The sequence below is a fragment of the Fistularia commersonii genome, chromosome 3 (genome assembly GCF_037954325.1).
Source record: "Fistularia commersonii isolate RoL2024-O1a breed Wild chromosome 3, RoL_Fcom_v1.0, whole genome shotgun sequence".
In the NCBI taxonomy this organism is placed as follows: Eukaryota; Metazoa; Chordata; class Actinopteri; order Syngnathiformes; family Fistulariidae; genus Fistularia; species Fistularia commersonii.
The window spans coordinates 10858528-10879234 of record NC_141286.1 but is presented as its reverse complement, the minus strand read 5'-3'; the positions used below and the strand labels follow the sequence as shown (position 1 = coordinate 10879234).

Here is a 20707-nt window from a genome sequence, read left to right as displayed (position 1 = left end):
CACATACAACTGTAGGTGCATACATGGTGACAAGCAAATGCTGAACTGCTGTTTTTTAATTTCCTGTACTTTATTTTTGTAAACTCTCGCGCAGGTTTGCAGTTAGAAAACACAGATTGAAAAACAGCAGTATCAGATGAGGACCCTTTGCTGACCTCCGCAGGGTGTGTGTGTTAGCAGGTTACGCACACACAAAGTAATGCTGTCATTTCAGGCTTTTAGATAAAACTGCAAACCCACAATGAGTGGCATTTTATGGGACAAACATGACCTTTTCCCAAAATGTTTACCTGAGCCGAGAAGAAGACGGGCTCTCGGGTCAACTCCGAGTCGGTACCTTCATTTAGAGATGGTTGAGCCATACCTGAGTTAGGTATGGAGTGCCCTATCCTCTTGCGAGGTCAGTGTTGGTCAGCACTGTCTTGTTCACCCACCACCTCTGATAGGAATCAGTTATTGCTACATGAAAATCCAAATCGACTAAGAAAGAAGCTGAAATATTCCCAGACAGTCTTTTGGTTGTTCCAGCTCCTCATGCCTTCAAGGTGAAGGGAGACATCAGATGGAGCATCTCTTCTGATGATCGGGAAAGGACCGGGATTTGCTGGAATGGCGCAAAAAGCACCTCCACCCTTTAAGTGGGGCCTAATGAATCAGCGAGACGTAAACAGGAAGTACAAGAGGGTCTCCAAGTTTCTCAGCTGATGCGCCTCATCCTCAGAACAACAATAAATAAAATTCCTTGGGCTCGTAATGCGAATTTTTTAAATAAATAAGAGCCCAACATTCTTCTTTTCCGGGGGCGGAGACATTCAGATGTCAGATTTTAGACACGGTCAGCGCAAAGAGTAAAGTAGGATTGAACCGCTCTTTGGGCCAAGCTCAAACACGTCTATTTGGGAAAAAAAAAATTGCCAAAGGAGGCTTTTTGAGATCATGGAAAAACCTGGAATGGCAATGGCCTCTGGGCTTGAAAGCCTCCAGAGAAACTGGCTCAAACCAGCTCCAGCTCGACGTAGCTCCGTCTTTTGTTAACCTGCCGGTAACTAATAACCAATAAGTGGTAGCTGTGGAATGTTTGTACACCAACCAACTGTTAGAATAGCACAGAGAAGCTCGCCTGCAGCATTTCTAACACCCGCAGCACTTCTTGGGGGAAAGAAAACTTTCTAGAGATGTGGTCTTCAGTTCCTGTCAGACGTTGGAGTGGAAGAGGAGGTTCGACTGAACAAGTGAAGGTGGAACGAAGACGTGGAAGTGAAAAAGAGGGAAAGTTTCCATCTCAGGATTTCGTGTTTCTGGGTCGTCATGGCGATGTAACAATAAGCTCTTGGATGTTTCTCTCAGGGGGAACTTTGGTCTCAGGTGACCTTGATTATCCCTTAACAAAGTGTGTGTGTGTGTGTGTGTGTGTGTGTGTGTGTGTGTGCGTGCACTAGCTCGTCCCTCCAAGAGAGCTCCGCCTAATCAGGCTCTGGGTGCTGCAGCTCAGGCCCCGGTTGGCGGTCAGGCGTTGCGACTGGGGACGGAGAGGAAACACGGCTGGTCAGTCGTCATGTTGGTAACAGGAAACAGAAGCCACTCGCCATTTTCCTGTCGGCATGTGCGGCGTTTGGGTCACCTGGGTGACGTCCTCGCTCTCTCTGGACCCCACGTTGAGCATGTTGAGAGAGTTGGCCCTTTTCATCCTGGAAATCAAGGATTGAGGCTGGTGAAGGATGCTGTTAAAGGAGCCATTCGCAGGTGGCGGCCATTATTACCCAGGGTTGCTCGGGACGCCCTCCTCCACCCCTGCCCCCTTCAGCTTGCGGACCAGCTTCTCGCTGCTCCTGCGAATGGACTCCCTGAGTTTGGTGAAGGAGCCGCTGCGTTTCAAGTTGCTGCTCCCGTCCTGATGGTCACCGCTACCGTCCTCGCTCCCAGACCAGGTGGGGCGCCCATCGCCTGGGATGACACACACACACTTACCGGCGTATCGACACACAATTTATTGCAGGCTGGTTGTGTTTGGTGTGCTGAACAGTGTGAAAACATGGAACCAGGACATCCAGGATCCAGGACATTTAACCCGACTGAGCAGCACATTCATCCCTCTCATCCTTTTTTTTCTATTAAGTGATCCCTATTATCTTTGAATCCAGCCCTTATATCTTTGAATCCAACGCTTTTAACTTTGAATTCATCCCTTTCTAGCTTTGAATCCAGCCCTCTCATTCTTTGAATTCATCATTTTTATCTCTATAGCCATCCCTTACATATTTGAATTCATCCCTGTTATCATTGATCTTTGAAGTTATTTTGTGGGTCTTTTCAAAGGCTTGTCTATCTCCATGCTTGTCTATCACCAGAGAAACCCATCCTGGAGGAAAGCGTGGTGGCAGGAGAGGACAGATGGGTCCTGGTGGGCTTCTGTACCTTCTACTGATCCAAACTCCTTCTCGTGGGCTTGAGTCAGGATCTCCTTGTAAAGAGCCTCTGCTTGGCGGTACTTCCCCTGTTTCAGATAGCAGGAGGCCTGAAGGAGAAAAATCCTGAGGGTCAAAGGGCGCCAGGGGCAACCACCCACTCATTCGTCCATCCATCTGGCCAGAGGGACCATCCATCCATCACTGACCCATCGATTCGTCCATCGATCCATTCATTCAGTGACCGTCAATCCATCCATTTAACCACGGAGTGACCATCTATCCATCTGTCTGACCATCCATCCATCACCAAGAGTAACTATTCATCCAGAGTGACTGTCCATCCATCCTTTCACTAATCTATCTACCCATCCATCCATCCACCCACCCGTAGGGTGATCATCTGACCAGTCATCCATTCAGCAAGAGCACTAATCCATATCTACGCATCTATCTATGGATGGATTGACCAACCAATACATCTACGTTGAATATTTATATCCATCCATCCATCCATCCATCCATGGGCAGTGTCTCCTTTGAGAGTCACAAAGGTCATTCTGAGCTCTGTCCAGTCCTGTTTCTGACTTTGACCTTGGTGAAGATCGGAAGCTTCCAGACAAGTGAGAAGACTAGTCAACGCGTTGGCAGGCTGAGAGACAGGAAGAGGTGGATCGTCTTTCCGCCAGCTCTACAGAGCATCATCTCACCAAGTTGTTCTTGGTCTTGGCCACGTTGGCATCGTCGGGGCCAAGCTTGCTCTGGTAGATGTGCAGTGCCCGCTCGTAGTACTGCTCCACCTCCTGGTACTTCCCCTGGTTCTGGCACAGAAGTGCCAGGTTATTCAGCTGCTTGGCCACATCGGGGTGGTCTGTCCCCAGAACCTGGAGGGGTCAGGGGTCATCCAGAGACACAACACACTGATGACACACAAACATACATATAACATATACATACATACACATAGTAGAAAGAGGACACATGGTAATACAGGAAAGTAATAACAGTAGTAGTACTTCTGTCGGTGTGTGTCTGTGCTCTTACCTTCTCCCTGATCCTCAGCGCTCGTTTACACAGGGGCTCCGCCTCTTTGTACTTCCCCCTTTTCCCGTAGAGCACTGCCAGGTTGTTAAGTGTTGCCGCAACCTACACACACACACACACGTTGTGTTATTCCAGGTTGGCAGAGCAGCGGCGGCGGCGGCGGTGAGGGGGCTTACGGCCGGATGGTCCACCCCCAGGGTTTTCTCCCGAATCTCCAGTGCGTCATTCAGCAGGTTTGCAGCCTCTTTGTATTTGTTCTGGTCCCTGCAACACGTTATTATCAGTATTACTCTGATAGTACTTCTTTAGTGTTCTACAAAGGAGCAGCACATGCAGTATTTATACCGCGAAGCCCAACCGAGAAACTGTATTTTACTTTCTGTGATAGTCTCGTGTCGTCATGGTTACCAGCCTCACCTGTACACCAGTGCCAGTATGTTGAGCATGGTGGCTACATCTGGGTGGGTGTGTCCCGAGGACTTCTCCAGGTCCTCCAGGGCCTGCAAAGACATGAAGGTGAGACCTTCTTGGAGAGGCGTCTCAGCCCTGATGGACAAACAGGAAGTGGCGGCGAGGAGGACGCACCTGCTTGCAGAGCGGCACAGCCACCTCGTAGCGTCCCTGCGAGGCGTACTGAATCACCAGGTTGTGGAGAGTCCGCAGGCGGGCTGGAATCTCGTAGCCCCCCTGCTGGGCGGCAGCGGCGGCGCTGCTGTGGTGCGGCTGAGACCCTGAAGAACCGGAAGGTAGTGATTTATTTTAGCAATGGGGCGAGAGAGGGGTTTCATAATTTCGCTGGCCTGTGATTGGACGGTTGACTGGGGCGACAGTGGTGGCGCTCCAAATGTCACGCTGCTGTTGGAAATGTGGTTGGTAAGTGCAAGGAATGCCTTCACAGTGCTTCTGACCCAGAAAGACTCAGGCAAACAGACATCACTGTGAGTTCAGGTCTGAGGCTGGTCTTGTTTAATCCTGTTTTAGGATTGACTATCGTCTCTCCAGCTCGATAATCGATCAAAGCCCGTTGATTATAGATTGATTAATCCTCACCGTGTGACGGGTCCTCATCCTCAGCGGGAAAGAGGTCGTCCAGGGCGTCCCGGGTTGAGGATGCGTCCTTGTCATCCTGGAGACACATCAATTTTCTGCTGAATTTAAATTGTCTCTAAATCTCATTTTCTTTCTTTAATTCCTTCCTTCACAGCCTGTCCTCCCCCAGGGTGGGAGGGGGCAGAGCCAAACATCTCAGCTATCAATCAGAGACATCCTCCTCTTGCTCTTCCTGGTCTCCTCACCAGCGGCGGCTCCTCCTGGTCGTACTTCCGGATGGAGGACATGAACTGTAGGTGTCGATTCTGCTCCTCCAGGGTCACCACATCCTGCTCGCAGTCCTGCAGGCGCTGCTGGGTACCGGCCAGCTCGTCCCGTAGCCACTGGTTCTCCTGGCAGAGACGCCGCACCTGAGGAGGTGGAGGACAATGGGGTGAACCTGAGAAGCAGAAGAACCAGGCTTCGCCTCTATCCTGCCTCCCGAGTGTCACCTGAGCTCGCAGCTTCTGCTTCTCCGCCTCCAAGGAGCCCAGGTGAGCCGACAGCGCCATCATCACCTGAAGACACACAGCAGCCCAGTTTTTACTCCCCACAGGGGCTGGCGAATATTATGGGATGATGTTCTAAATTCTCCCAGTTGCCAGTGGTGAGTGGAGGGTTATGATGGGATGGATTCCTGTGAATCTTCACCTGTGCCTCACTGAGCCCCAGCTCTATCCTCTCCAGGGACTGCCGGATGATGCCGCTCTTCTCCTGCTCCACGCTGTTGCTGCTGGCACCACCCCCAGCCAGCGCCCGGCTCTCCGGCACCCCCTGCAGGCTCTCCAGCAGGCTATGGTTCTCGCCCCGCAGCGCCTCCAGGCCAGCAATCACCTGCTGGGTGCTGCAGAGGATCTCCTCTGCTGACAGCATGGCGGCACCACGGCCAGCAGCTCCTCCCCTCCCACCTGGAAGAACCAAGAAGTGGAAAGGGGGGAGGGGGGGGGTCTGCTGGAGATTAGCTCACCAATGGCTCCGCCTCCTCTGACGCCCTGCTTTACTTTCCCATTCACTTTTAACATAAGTTTAATTAAAAAGAAATTGATTTTTCCTTATAATTACAAGCATATTTTAAATTTTACTGGAGAACCAGAACCAGCAGGCATCACCATGGTAACAGCATTGGTAAACCTTTTCCTTTTTAGTCCCATACAGACCAAAGACGGTTATACACACACACATAAATATATATATATATATATATATATATATATATGAACATATATTCATATTAATGTATCTAATTTGGAATGATGTCATAGGTATATTTATAATGTTTATTTTCAATTCGTTTGCCATCTACTGATTAAGGTGTGTTTGTTTTTGTTATCATCTTATTGCATAAAGTTATTCATGCAGTACTCTCTCTCTCTCTCTCTCACACACACACACACACACACACACACACACACACACACACACACACACACACACACACACACACACACACACACACACACACACACTTTCCGGTCCTCCCGGTCTGGGACAGGTGTTTCGTGGAATTTAGAGAACCTTTAGAGGAACCAGGAGAGAGGAACAGAGGCCCCCTTTGGTGCCACTGCCCCCCAAAAAACACACAACACGCACACGCACCACGGCAGGTGGGTGTCCAGTCCTGAAGTCGCGTCACCAAACCTCGCGATATCTCTGCAGGTTTTGGACGGCTGCTGCTGGGGAACCGGACGCGACGTCCACAGAGGAGCGCGGACACAAACGTGACGCACGTTCCTCACACACACGCCCACACACACGCACAGGAAAGTTATTTTTAGCTGTAACGTTACCCGTTAATTCCAGGCCCCGTCGGGTTCCGTCTGCCTGGACACTCCTTATTATTATTATTATTATTTACTTCTAGTACTGGTAATCACGACCTACGGGCCGAGTATCTCCGACGCGGAGACGTTGTTTCCGTCCGCTAGACGCGTTAGACGTCGAACCGGCCCAGTGATATTAAAAAAAGTAATGAGTACAAATAAATAAAATACAACACTGGAGTGTGTAAGTCATCCACCTGCCACCCGTTCGGCTGCTCCCTGCCAGCACGGGGGTGCTAGCGTCAAGTCGTCTGGAATTAGCAGCCACTTCTGGCGCTCGCCTTCAAAATAATAGTTATTATTATTATTATTATTATTATTTATTGCCTTGCGAAGATGGGCATGAAATGAGATCGTCTTTTACCCCTAGAAATTGAGATGACTCAAATTTTAAATCAAAATATTGGTACAGCGTGGAGAAAAAAAAATGTGTGGCTGCCTTTTTCTCTTCGCTTCTCACAAAGAGATGGTGTATGACGCTAAATCAAACCTACAGGTGGAGTTCTCCAAAACTATTTAGGGACAATCAAATCCAGTTATTTTTGTAAATTATTTTCCTATATCTGTGGAAAAGTAGCGGAGAGTACAACATCTACATATACTGCAAAAGAACAGAGATGACAATATTTGAACATTAGAATATCAACTTGGTGGGCAATGTATGGATTTTCTTAAAAATCCGCTGTTTCTTCATTGAAACCGCTCATCGGCACCAAGGCTTTTATTCTGAAGGCAAGCTATCGTTACTTCCTGGATATGTTTGTTTGGATCGTCGCAGTCCCTCCGGGCTGAGCAGCTTATATGATCCCACATTTCCCGTCATCCTTCGCGGCAGACGGACCTCACTGCCCGGGGCTGAAACCGTATGTGTGAGTGTCTGTTGTCATGTCTCAAATATACATTATTAAAGTTGACAAAACAATAGAGTATATAATATTAATATAAACTCAAGGGACCCTCGGCCGATTTCGACTGTGGGACCTTTCTGCGTGGAGTTTCAATGTTCTCCCCGTGTCTGCGTGGGTTTTCCCCCCACAGTCCAAAAAACACGCAGCACGTGAATTGTAAAAAAAAAAAAAAAAAATGGAAAAATTGCCTCGAATGAGTGGGTGAATGGTTGTCTGTCGTTATAAGTGGCTCTGCAAGTGACTGGCAAACAGCCCAGGGTCTACCCAAGCTCTCGCCCTCTAACAGCTGGGATAGACTCTTGTACCCCCCCCAGTACAGGATAATATATAGAATGTATATATTTTATACACAACACAAGGATATGTTTATTTAAATCATTTGCGTTATCTATGAAATGTATCCAGGCTTGCATTTCTCAGTCCCAAGACTGAATAAATGCAGTCAGGTTGCATTAGGAAGGGCATCTGGCATAACATTTTTGCCAAAACCAAAGCCACTTCTGAACCAGAAACAGCAGCAGAAGCGCCTGACCTGGCCTACAGAGATGCAGCACTGGACTGTTGCTCAGTGATCCTGAATACTTTTTTCAGATGAAAGCAAATTTTGCATGTCATTTGGAAATCAAGGTGCCAGAGTCTGGAGGAAGAGTGGTGAGAAGGAAATGCTACAATGTCTGAAGTCAAGAGTCAAGTGTCACAGTCAGTGATGCTCTGGGGTGCCATGTCAGCTGCTGGTGTTGGTCCACTGTGTTTTATCAAGGTCATGGTCAATGCAGATAGTTAGCAGGAGATTTGGAGCACTTCATGCTTCAATCTGCTGAAAGGTTTATGGAGATGAAGATTTCATTTTTTAGCACAACCTGGCACCTGCTCACAGTGCCAAAACCACTGGTAAATGGTTTACTGACTATGGTATTACTTTGCTCAACTGGCCTGCCAACTCTCCTGACCTGAACCCCATCGAGAATCTGTGGGATATTGTGAAGAGGAAGTTGAGACACCAGACCGAACACTGTGGATGAGCTTAAGACCACTATCGAATCATCCTGGGCCTCAGTAACACCTCAGCAGTGTCACCGGCTGATTGCCTCCATCCCATGCCGCATTGAAGCAGTCATTTCTGCAAAAGGATTGAGTGCATAACTGAACATTAACTATTTGAAGGTTGACTTTTTGTATTAAAGGTCTTTTTTTTTTTTTTTTATTGGTCGAATGATATATGCTAATTTTTTGAGATAGGGATTTTTGGTTTTTCTTTACTTTTGCCAAGATCAATATTAAAACAATAAAAGGCTTGAACTATTTAAATTGCAGATAATGAATCTAAAAGTTTAAGTTTTATCATTACATTATGGAAAATAATGAACTTTATCACAATATGCACATTTTTTGAGAAGGACCTGTATGCTCGGTTGGACAGTAAGGAGGGAGAGAATGATCTTTACAGGTTGACGAAACAGAGATAATTATGGGAAGGATGGACAACAGGTCTGAGTGCAGAGAGAGAAATGTATTGACCAATGCTTGAAGAGTGATGGAAGAATACTTTGAAAGGCTGATGAATGTGGAAAATGAAAGAGGAAAGGTTAGAAGAGGTGACTAGTATAGACCACAAAGTAGCAGAGATTAGTAAAAGTGAAGTTAGGGCAGTATTGAAGAGGATGAGGAGTGGAAAGGCAGTTGATCCTGATGATATACCTGTAGAGGTGTAGAAGTGTCGAGGAAAGGCAGCAGTAGAGTTTCGGACTAGATCAACAGGATCTTTGGGAGTGAGAAGATGCCTGAAGAATGGAGACGAAGTGTGACAGTGCCCATTTTTAAGAATAAGGGGGATGTGCAGAATTGCGGCACCTATACAGGGATAAAGTTGATGAGCTGTACAATGGAGTTATGGGATAGAGTAGTGGAAACTAGACTGAGTCAGCATTTGTGAACATCATTCTGAAAGCAAATACTGCATCTGTAGTACTCTTTCTGGGCTTGAAGCCTTACTGCTAATGGAGAAGTACAGAGGGAGCTGCATTGTGTTTTTGTTAATCTAGAAAAAGCATATGACAGGGTGCCAAGAGAGGAGGTCTGGTATTGAATGAGGAAATACGGCAGACAAGGATGGTAGACTGGCACAGGATATGCTTGCTGAGGTAAAAAAAGTATTTAGTCAGCCACCATTTGTGCAATTTCTCCCACTTAAAAAGATGAGGTCTATAACTTTGAATATAGCTAGATGTCAACTATTAGAGCCAGAATGCAAAAAAACAAAACAAAACATAAAATCCCATTTAGTATTTATTTGTAAATGGAGGAAAATAAGTATTTGGTCAATAACAAAAGTTTATCTCAACCTCCTTTGTTGGCAATGAAAGAAGTCGAATGTTTTCTCTAAGTCTTCACAGACTATTGCTGGTATTTTGGCCTATTCCTCCATGCAGAGCTCTTCTACAGCAGTGATGTTTTAGGGCTGTTGCTTGACAACACAGATTTTAAACTCCCTCCAAAGATTTTCTATGGGGTTGAGATCAGAAGACTGGCCAGGCCACTCTAGGACCTTGAAATGCTTATGAAGCCATTCCGTTGTTGCCCAGGCAGTGTGTTTTGGATCATTATCATGCTGAAAAACCCAGCCACATTTCATCTTCAGTGATAGGTTTTCACTCAAAATCTCACGATACATGGCCCTAGTCATTCTTTCCTTTGCACAGATCAGTCGTCCTGGTCTCTTCACAGAAAGACAGCCCCAGAGCATGATGTGTCCACCATATGGTGTTATTTGGATGCAACTCCGCGTTCCCTCTCCTCAAACCCCAACAAATTGAGTTTTTACCAAAAAGTTCTATTTCCGTTTCATCTGACAATAGGATATTCTCCCAATTCTCTTCTGGATCATCCAAATGCTCTCTAGCAAACTTCAGACAGGCCTGGGCACGTACTAGCTTATGCAGGGGGACAAATTTGGCACTGCAGGATTTGAGTCCCTGAAGGTGTAGTGTGTTACTGATAGAAGCCTTTGCTACTTTGGTCCCAGCTCTCTGCAGGTCATTCACTAGGTCCCCCCCATGTTGTTCTGGGATTTTTGCTCACCATTCTTGTGATCATTTTGACCCTGCCAGTTGAGATCTTGCGTGGAGCCCCAGACCGAGGGAGATTATCAGTGGTCTTGTATGTCTTCCATTTTCTAATAATTGCTCCCACAGTTGATTTCTTCACAGCAAGCTGCTTACCTATTGCAGATTTAGTCTTCCCAGTCTGGTGCAGGTCTACAGTTTGGTTTCTGGTGTCCTTCGACAGTTCTTTGGTCTTGGTCATAGTGGAGTCTGGAGTGTGACTGTTTGAAGTTGTAGACAGGTGTCTTTTATACTGATAACCAGTTCAAACAGGTGCAATTAATACAGGTAACGTGTAGAGGACTAAGGCATCTCTTACAAAAGAAGTTACCGGTCTGTGAGTGCCAGAAATCTTGCTTGCTTGTAAGTGACCAAATACTAATTTTCCACCATAATTTGCAAATAAATTCTTTAAAAATCAGAAAATGTGATTTTCTAGATTTTTTTTTTCTGCATTTTGTCTCTCATAGTTGAAGAATACCTATGATGGAAATTGCAAGCCTATCATCTTTTTAAGTGGGAGAACTTGCTCAATTGGTAGCTAACTAAATCCTTTTTTGGCCCACTGTACATACAAATATTCATACATACATACATACATGCATGCATGAAATAAGACACATCATAATGTGTGTGGGACTCTTGTCAGGAGTTTTATGTGTTTCCTCACGCTCTCACTGAAACATGAGGCAGAATGTGTGCATGTATATGTGTGTGTGTGTGTGTGTGTGTGTGTGTCCTGCATTCCATGAGCAGGCTGGAACAGCGGGCTGGATCGGGCTCAGCTGTCAGGGAGAGGTGGACAATCCGCCACCAATGGGTGGAGAGGGGAGGACAGTGGGACGTAACCATGTAAGGTGTGAGGCCTCTGGGGAGGTTCCGCAACCCCCCCCGCACCCTCAACACACACACACCAGATACCTACTGCCCACAGTCACATGACCCGGGTTATGAATTACTGAGCGCTACATGACAACACAGTCATCTACCACAATTATGGCGTCATCAACATGACAAGACTGACAGACTAACAAGGAGAACAAAGGATCAGCTGAAAGAGAACCTGAAGAGAACACAGGAAGAAGTCCACAAAATTAAAAAATCAGTTGACATCAGCTGAGTTCTATATATCTTCCCCTTCCCCCCATCAGTGGCATAGGTTCTCTTCTTCGGCTGCCGCCTTCAAATAAGTCCCAGAATTCTGAGTGTCCAATTGTGAGGGTCAGTTGACATCTGACCTCTGACATCTGTCCACTGACCTGAAGAAAATAGACAGGGGGAGTTGGGAGCTAACACGCATCTCAGGAGATAGATAGATAGATAGATAGATAGATGGATAGATGGATAGATGGATAGATGGATAGATAGATAGATAGATAGATAGATAGATAGATAGATAGATAGATAGATAGATCCCTGTCTGGCCTCACACTCACCTGAAGAACCTCATGGTGAAGGTTCTGCAATTCTTTTCATCCTGACCCCTCAGTCTTCTGATCGAGAGCTTTGATTATTGACAAATCAATTTGATTCAGATTTTTCTAGTAAAGCCAAAACTGATTGATTATAATTTTTTACATGTGGCTTTTGATGATTTGAATTTCCCTCTATATCAGGTGTGCCCAATACGTCGATCATGATCTACCGGTCGATTACAAAGGTAGTGTGGGTAGATCGCATGGCATTAAAAGGTAGACATCAGCTTATCATCCTCACTATGAAATTTGTCACTTGACTAACAGTCGGTCTGTCCAATCTGACCTTTTCTGACACAGGCGTCACTCCTCATGAGCACATAATGGCGCGTTCCAGCAAGCTAGCGAGTTAGCCTCCAATTTATGTCTTCTACACTTATGGGTATAAAAATGAGTGGGGGAGCTGGACCAAGTAAAAAGACAAAAACGTATCACTTCCATTAGGAATGGGAGGTGAACTTTTTTTTACTATGTCATTTTCAAAGTGCGTTTGCCTCATCCACCAGTCTGCCATTGGTATACTGAAAAAAGGAAATGTGGAGCGGCATTATCAGACTGTTTATAAAAACTACAACACCGACTTCCCTCCGAAAAGTGAGCTGAAAAGGAGAAAGGTGAAGGAACTAAAATCTCAGCTGTCATGCCGGCAGTAATTTTTCTCACAGCTAACTTCAACAATGCTACTGACTCCATTCAAGTCATCAGAATATTTTTGGTATTTACCAAAAAGGGACTCTGTTGTAGTGTGCCATAAGGGTTCATGCAGTTATGCAAGATCCACAAACATTTATTGTGTTAAGTATACTCAGTAGATATATAAATAAAAATATATTCAGCATTTTTAGTGGTGGTAGATAATTTTCAAATGGTCATTTCAAGAAGGGTCAGAGCCGCCTGCTCTTCCTCAGGAGGCTCAGATCTTTCAATGTCTGCAGGACCATGCTGCAGATGTTTTACCACTCTGTGGTGTCCAGCATCATCTTCTTCGCTTGAGCGTGCTGTGCAGGCTCAAGACAGCTGACGCTAACAGACTCAACAAGCTCATCAGGAGAGCTGGATCTGTCCTGGGATTGGAGCAGGAGTCTGTTGTGCAGGTGTCAGAGAGGAGGATGCTGAGGAAGCTCCTCAGCACCATGGACAATGTTCGTCACCCCCTGCATGCCACACTGACGTCCTGTCAGAGCTCTTTCAGCTGTAGGCTGATACAACAGAAGAATTCCACTGAACACCACAGGAGGTCTTCCCTACCTGAGGCTATGAGATGTTTTAATTCCTCTCCCGTCAGCCCCAGGGAATCTTAAAATCTTAAATCCTTAAAAAGAAAAAAAAAAAACAATCTCCCCCACTTACTGTAAATTGTAATAGCTTATCTGTATATATGTTCATAACTGTGCAATATTTCATGACAGCTACATGTACAATATTTGTTCATACTCTTGTGCACTCCTTATCGTTCACTTGTTACTTAAGACACTTTATAGTTAAATTATATTTCTTATTCTCCCCCCCTTTTTTTCACTGCTTATACAATGTTCTACTATTACTTATTAATGTTATATTTTTCTGGTTACTCCGGCACAACAATTTCTTTCGGGATCAATAAAGTTGTTCTTACTGTTATTCTTATTCTTAAGTAGCTCTCAAGGCAAAAAGTGTGGGCACCCCTGCTCTATATGTATGTGTGCACACACAGGCATACAGATATTTTATACATATTTAATTTTGAGATTTAGAAAAAAAAAGATATTTATATAATATACATAATGCAACTTTTCCCCCTGATCTAGATGAAGTGATGCAGAATATCCCTAGAGATGAGAGAGTGGTAATTGGTGCAGACTTTAATGGGCATGGCAATAGCCATGGTGCAGACAAATGAGGGGATGAAGAAGTGATGGGCATATTTGGTATACAGGATAGGAACGCAGGGGGACAGATGGTGGCAGATTTAGCAAAAAAGATGGAATGGCTGCAGTGAACACTTTTTTCCAGAAAAGACAGGAACACAGGGTAGCTTATAAGAGCAGAGGTAGGAGCACGCAGGTAGACTACATCTTGTATAGACGAGGTAACCTGAAAGAGATCAGTGACTGCAAAATAATTGTAGGTGAGAGCGTAGCAAGACAGCATAGGATGGTGGTTTGTAGGATGACTCCGGTGACAAGGAAGATCGAGAGGACAAAGGCAGAGCAGAGGACAAAGTGGTGGAGGCTGAAAAGGGAGGAGTGTTGTATGGTTTTCAGGGAGGAGTTGAGAAAGACTCTGGGTGGTCAGGGAGCGCTTCCAGATGATTGGACAACTACAGCTAGTGTTATCAGGGAGACAGGTAGGAGACAACTTAGAAAGCCATCTGGAAGGAAAAGAGACTTGGTGCTGGAATGAGGAAGTGCAGGAGTATATACAGGAGAAAGCGGTTAGCAAAAAAGAAGTGGGACACTGAGAGGACTGAAGAGAACAGACAGGAGTACAGGAGAGAGACAGGAGAGAATGATCTATACAGGTTGGCGAAACAGAGAGATAATGATGGAAAGGATGTACAACAGTTCTGAGTGATTAAGGATAGAGAGGGTAGAGAGGGAAATGTATTGACCGATGCTTGAAAAGTGATGGGACGCTGGAAAGAATACTTTGAACAGCTGATGAATATGGAAAATGAAAGAGAGGCAAGGGTAGAAGAGGTGACTAGTGTCGACCAAAAAGTAGCAGAGATTAGCAAAAGTGAAGTGAGGGAGGTATTGAAGAGGATGTAGAGTGGAAAGGCAGTTGATCCTGATGATATACCTGTGGAGGTGTGGAAGTGTCTAGGAAAGGCAGTGGTAGAGTTTCTGACTAGATTATTCAAAAGGATCTTTGAGAGTGAAAAGATGCCTGAAGAATGGAGACGAAGTGTGACGGTGCCCATTTTTAATGATAAGGGGGATGTGCAGAATTGCGGCACTAATAGAGGGATAAAGTTGATGAGCCATACAATGGAGTTATGGGAAAGATTACCAGACTGAGACCAGAAGTCAGCATTCGTGCACATCATTCTCAAAGCAAATACTGGATCTATAGCATGAAGCCATACTGCTAACAGAGAAGTACAGAGAAGGCCAGAGGGAGCCTCATTATGTTTTTGTAAACCTAGAAAAAGCATATGACAGGGTGCCAAGAGAGGAGGTCTGGTATTGTATGAGGAAATAAGGCGTGCCCGAAAGTATGTTGGACTGGTGCAGGACATGTAGGCTTGCTGTGAGACAGTGGTGCGGTGTGCTGTAAGGTTAACAGAGAGATTCAAGATGGTGGTGGGAGTCCATCAGGGATCAGCTCTGAGCCCCTTCTTGTTTGTAGTAGTGATGGACAGGCTGACAGATGGGATAAGACAGGAATCTCCATGGACCACGATGTTTGCAGATGACATTGTGATCTGTAGTGAGAGTAGAAAACAGGTTGAGGAAAATCTATAGGTGGAGGGATGCGCTGGAAGGTACTCTTATCCAAATATTCATACATAAATATATACAAATATGCATTGCCAATGAATTATAAAATAGAGGAAATATGAGGAATATCTTAAATAAATATCTGAATATCTTAAATAAATGATGGTTTTATTAAATTTAATCAAAACTAATTTTTTGCAATGCTATCATATATATGCATGTATTTATACCCACTAATATATAAAGCATGAAAAATCTAGTAAATGCATACATTTACTATTTACATTCATTTTTTAATTGTGTGTACTAACGTAATACAAATATTCATACGTACATATACACTTGAAATAAGACATCCACACTGTGTGTGGGACTCTTGTCGGGGTTTTTATGTGTTTCCTCACGCTCTCACTGAAACATGAGGCAGAATGTGTGCATGTATATGCGAGTGTGTGTGTGTGTGTGTGTGTGTGTGTGTGCTGCATTCCATGAGCAGGCTGGAACAGCGGGCTGGATCGGGCTCAGCTGTCAGGGAGAGGCTGACAATCCGCCACCAATGGGTGGAGAGGGGAGGACAGTGGGATGTAACCATGTAAGGTGTGAGGCCTCTGGGGAGGTTCCGCAGGCCCCTCTCGCACCCTCAACACACACCAGATAATTACTGCCCACAGTCACATGACCTGGGTTATGAATTACTGAGCGCTACATGACAACACAATCATCTCCCATTATTATGGCGTCATCAACATGACAAGACTGACAGACTGACAAGGAGAACAAAGGGTCAGCTGAAAAAGAACCTAAGAGAACACAGGAAGAAGTCCACAAAATTAAAAAATCAGTTGACATCAGCTGAGTTCTAAATATCTTCCCCTTCCCCCCATCAGTGGCATAGGTTCCCCTCTTCGGGTGCCGCCTTCAAATAAGCCCCAGAATTCTGAGGGTCCAAGGTTAGTTGACATCTGACCTCTGACATCTGTCCACTGACCTGAAGAAAATATACAGGGGGAGTCAGGAGCTAACACGCATTTCAGGGGATGGATGGATGGATGGACAGATAAGATTGATAGATCTCGATCTGACCCCACACTCACCTAAGGAACCTCATGCTGAAGGTTCTTTAGTTCTTCTCATCCTGACCCCTCAGTCCTCTGATCAAGAGCTTTGATTATTGACAAATTAATTAGATTCAGATTTTTCAGATGAGGTTAGACAGGAATCTCCATGGACCATGATGTTTGGAGGTGATATTGTAATCTGTTGTCAGAGCAGGGAACAGGTTGAGGAAAATCTAGAGCGGTGGAGGGATGCACTGGAAAGGAAAGGAATGAAGGTTAGTCGCAGCAAGACAGAATATATGTGTGTGAATGAGAGGAACCCGGGTTGAACGGTGAGGCTACAGGGAGGGGAGATCAAGACGTTGGAGGATTTCAGGTACTTGGGGTCAACAGTCCAGAACAACAGAGAGTGTGGAAAAGAGATGAAGAGACATGTTTGAGCAGGTTTGAATGGGTGAGAAAGTGTCAGAGGTACTATGTGATAAAAGACTATCAGCCAGAATGAAAGGAAAGGTGTACAAGACAGTGGTGAGACCAGCGATGATGTATGGACTAGAAACTGTAACAATGACGAAAAGACCGGAGGCAGAGCAAGAGGTCGCAGAGATCAAGATGCTAGTTCTCTTTGGGAGTGACCAGGATGGATAGGATCAGGAATGAGTCTATCAGAGGAACAGCACATGTTCGATGTTTTGGAGAGAAGGTCAGAGAAGCCAGACTGAGATGGTTGGGTCATGTACAGAGGAGGGATAGTGAATATATTGGTAGACGGATGCTGGAATTGGAGCTGCCAGCCAGGAGGTCTTGAGGAAGACCAAAGTGAAAATTTATGGATGCAGTGAGAGAGGATATGAAGGTAGTTGGTGTGAGAAATGAGGATACAGAGAATAGGGTTAGATGGAGATATATAAATATATATAATATACATACATTCCATGTATATATATATATATATATATATATACACACACACACACATTATTCCAGCTGAATATGACAGTTTAGTGTTCAAAGTCTTTCCCCATCACTTCCGTTATTTCTGTGGAATCAATCAAATCGTACACGGGTTTATGCTGGGTGGGTTACCTATGGGGGACCTGGAGAGCCAGGAGAGAACCCAGCCAGGAGAACATGGAAAAATGCTAGGCAAGAGAACAAGAAGGGATCACAGAGAGAACCCAGATGACCACCAGTTCAGAACCTGGAACCCGCCTGCTGGACCAGAACTTTCCATTGCACGTCATTCAGAGGTTTCTGATGACTTCAAGGTTTTATTACTACATACTTGTGAATCCTGCCAGGAGGATCTGGTGTTCAGCTGGTTTTCTGAAGGAGGCTGGGCAGATGAATAGGGGTTGGGGGGGTCAGACTGCCAGCTGAGTCAATGCAATTCAATCAGGAGAAGTGGCATCTGAGATGGGAGGACCTGAGGAAGCCACACTAAAGATAGAAGTCCCCCACTGGCGCCTCCTCCCTGTGTAGGAGCCAGGCACAGACACCTCAAAAATCTCGACCAGATTCTGTCCACCAGATCAGAGGCCAGGCTGAAGATCGTGGGAGTGGGAGTGCTCTATTTGCGGGAGCGTCATAACCTCCAAGCCAAAACTCGCCCTCGACAAGATACTTCTGCAGGAGGTACTACTGCGTTGGGTGCAGAGTACTGCACAGAAAATACCTCCTGTGATTTCACTAAGTTTGTGGAGTGCAACAAAAATACACTCCACACGCACACACAAACACACACACACACACACAAACACCTTTTCCCCCCTCCCCGTTGCATGTGTGGTGTGTCTGTTAAGGGCGTTGTAAGACCGCCAGCACGCTTTCTCCTGCTGCATGTCTCAAACCCTTGCTCTGGGTTGAGGTCAGGTCTCCAGACGCCATGACGCCCGACTCCGCCCCCCCAGTATTTCACACCATCCTGTGGAGAAAAATTCTAGAGAAATAAAAATTAACAATTACGAAAAACATTTGAAATTAAGCGGTTTAAAGAATAAAAAATATGTATTGGTTAATTCATGATGTAGGTGACTTCTCCTTCATCCAAGGTCGCAGAGGTGCTGGGGCCTATCTCCGCTGTGATTGGCTGAGAGGCGGGGTTCACCCTGGACCAATCACAGGGACACATACAGACATACAACCACTCACACTTATTCCCATATCCTATAGAAACATACATCTGTTCACACTCTTGTATACGGGCTGGCTGGCCCACAGAGATGGTCATTGCTTATGAGATGATAGTCAGGGGAGGCCACCTTTGGCCCGGACCTAAGAATGTTCTTGGCAACAGATGGTGTTAAGGTGTGAACGTGGGAAGTTCTCGATTGCTCACCGGCCTTTACAGTCTATAGAGGTGTGGCAGAGGCCGGATAGCAGCTCCTATCCAGTGCCTGAAACACAGCGTCGGAACACTGAGTCAGGCATCGTGGCCGACGGTGTGGGGGGTTTAGATGTATCCTCACAAAAAACAAAGAAATCAAGAAAGCACCAACAGTCCGACACAAAGACACTGGGGGGTGTGAACACCGCCATGGGAACTGCCCACTCTGGCAGGGGCGGGCAAGGGGGAGGGGGTAGCACAGGGGTGGGCAAACTTTTCGGTGAAGGGGCTGCATTGACTTTTAAAATTTGACAGACGGGCCGGGTCAGCGCACCACCCATGGGGTAGCATGTTTTATATTTTTGCACATACAAGCTACCTGTGGAAGCTTGCTATTAAACAACCAACATTCACTGAAGCCACATGCTGCAGCTAGCTTGTAGTAAATTAGCATGCAAGCACAACGCTAGGACTGAATTCCTCCACACACACACATACACACTGGCTATATTCACTTAGCAAACAGACTAAACAGCCCACCTATGAGGAGGTTATATATATATGTGTCCTTGGTGCTGGGCAGTTGCAAAGCTGTGGGGCTATTTTGCCTGCTGTGGGGGGGGCGTGTCTGTGTGTGTGCGTGTGAGATCGTGGATCTGAGCCCGGGCTGTGCACAATCCGGAGAGCTAAACGGGACCTGAAAGGCCGGAGATCACACGTCAGCTAGCACGACCTCTGGTTTCCACTGAGGTTTGCTGATGAAGGTCGCATGATAAAAGGCTGATGCTCATTCCAGCCTCCTGCTGTGGCATCAGATAGCATCAGATGAGTTCATATTGTCACACGGGCCAGGGTTCGATGTGACCGCCACTCGAGGTTGATTGTCCGAATGTCTGCAACGTGGTAAATGTGCAGGTAGGACACATGGAATGGCTAATTTGGATGGAGAGGGCACGAAAGTGAAACCAGAGCCAGAGGGTGGATTTAGAGGGGGCTGGTTGATGGCTCACACCTGCAAACACAACACCTGTTAGAAATGCAGTCACAGAAGCTGGTGGCCACAGCAACAGTTACAAGAGCCGTTTGCATGGACGCTTCAGTCCAGAGAGACACTGAAGTTCACCCACATACTGGCCAACCCGACTCTCCTCTCTGCCGGAGCCAACGTGTGCTAACAAAGCAAATCCTAAAAACAAAAATGGGAGGTTTCCCAGGCTTTTCAAAGCAAACGTCTCAAAATAAAAGATGGAAATTCAAGGGGCTCCAGAACCTTTTCTCCAGCAAACACTGGATCCTGGATGACATATAAAACATGAGCGGTCATCAGAATGACCACTCTGACAACTATTGACGGCTCAGACTGTGAGAGCCTGGAGAGAACTCAGGCAGGAGAACATGGAAGCTCCACACAGAGAACCCTGGCCTGCAGGGAACCAGACCCGTCTTCCTGTGAGGTTGGGGTTCCTCTGCAACCACTGGAGAACCAAGAAATAAATCAAAGAATCATGAAATAGAATAAGTTGAGACCCTGGTGGTCAAATTTCGGCGTGAGGCTGCTGGTCTCCACGCAGCCTCTGGGCGCAGAGATGGAGAGACGGTGAAGATTTTATTTATTAACACCGTTAAATGGTCCAGGTTCTCCTTCATCTCATCTCCACCACTGATAGATCCTGTGGCTCTGCTCAGAAAGATTCTGCAAAGCAAACGACTCCAGCTCCAGAGAACCCTGGAGCTGAGGGACTGTTTGGTGGAAACTAAAGCAGAAGCTGAAGCTGCTGGTGGAAACACCTGAATCCTTCCATGTGGTCGCGTGGTCTGGGTGAGTCTCGTCTCATGTCCAGCAGGCCACTGAGACCTATTGGGTTACAGCTCGGGCGTAATCATACTGGCAGGCATACAGGAGTCGACCCAGGGCTCCGGTGCAGCCTGCGAGCAGAACCACAGGCACCAGACATCTGCATCTGGAAGATCTCAGCATCATTTCACAGCATCACACAACAAGGCAGTGTGTTTTTTTCAACATATCACAGGTGTTGATCCTGAAGCAGAGATCCTCCCC

General features: G+C 46.0%; 1 protein-coding gene across 2 annotated transcripts; it reads right to left on the bottom strand.

The window, feature by feature from the left end:
• Nucleotides 1–46: 46 nt before the first annotated feature.
• On the bottom strand, nucleotides 47–6591 carry klc3 (kinesin light chain 3). Of its 2 annotated transcripts, none has more exons than XM_086177255.1 (14): nucleotides 6326–6591; nucleotides 5190–5446; nucleotides 4991–5056; nucleotides 4745–4909; nucleotides 4500–4575; nucleotides 4035–4180; nucleotides 3867–3949; nucleotides 3626–3713; nucleotides 3450–3551; nucleotides 3116–3289; nucleotides 2416–2515; nucleotides 1761–1944; nucleotides 1622–1688; nucleotides 47–1519 (listed from the first exon to the last, which is right to left on the bottom strand). In XM_086177255.1, exons 2-14 carry the CDS (start codon nucleotides 5409–5411, stop codon nucleotides 1436–1438), a joined length of 1557 nt encoding a protein of 518 aa, XP_086033381.1. In that variant the 5' UTR covers nucleotides 5412–5446; nucleotides 6326–6591; the 3' UTR covers nucleotides 47–1435. The 2 variants fall into 2 exon arrangements, with proteins under 2 accessions (XP_086033381.1, XP_086033388.1); XM_086177262.1 differs by lacking the exon at nucleotides 6326–6591 and adding an exon at nucleotides 6135–6194.
• Nucleotides 6592–20707: the final 14116 nt, after the last annotated feature.

What these genes read in the sequence shown, in the direction of transcription:
- klc3 (XM_086177255.1), bottom strand. Translation starts at nt 5,411, where the DNA reads ATGCTGTCAGCAGAGGAGATCCTCTGCAGCACCCAGCAGGTGATTGCT. An exon ending in CTGTGCCGCTCTGCAAGCAG is followed by an intron (nt 3,950 to 4,034) that starts GTGCGTCCTCCT and finishes ATGTCTTTGCAG; the next exon opens with GCCCTGGAGGACCTGGAGAA. An exon ending in CGCTGAGGATCAGGGAGAAG is followed by an intron (nt 3,290 to 3,449) that starts GTAAGAGCACAG and finishes TGACCCCTCCAG; the next exon opens with GTTCTGGGGACAGACCACCC.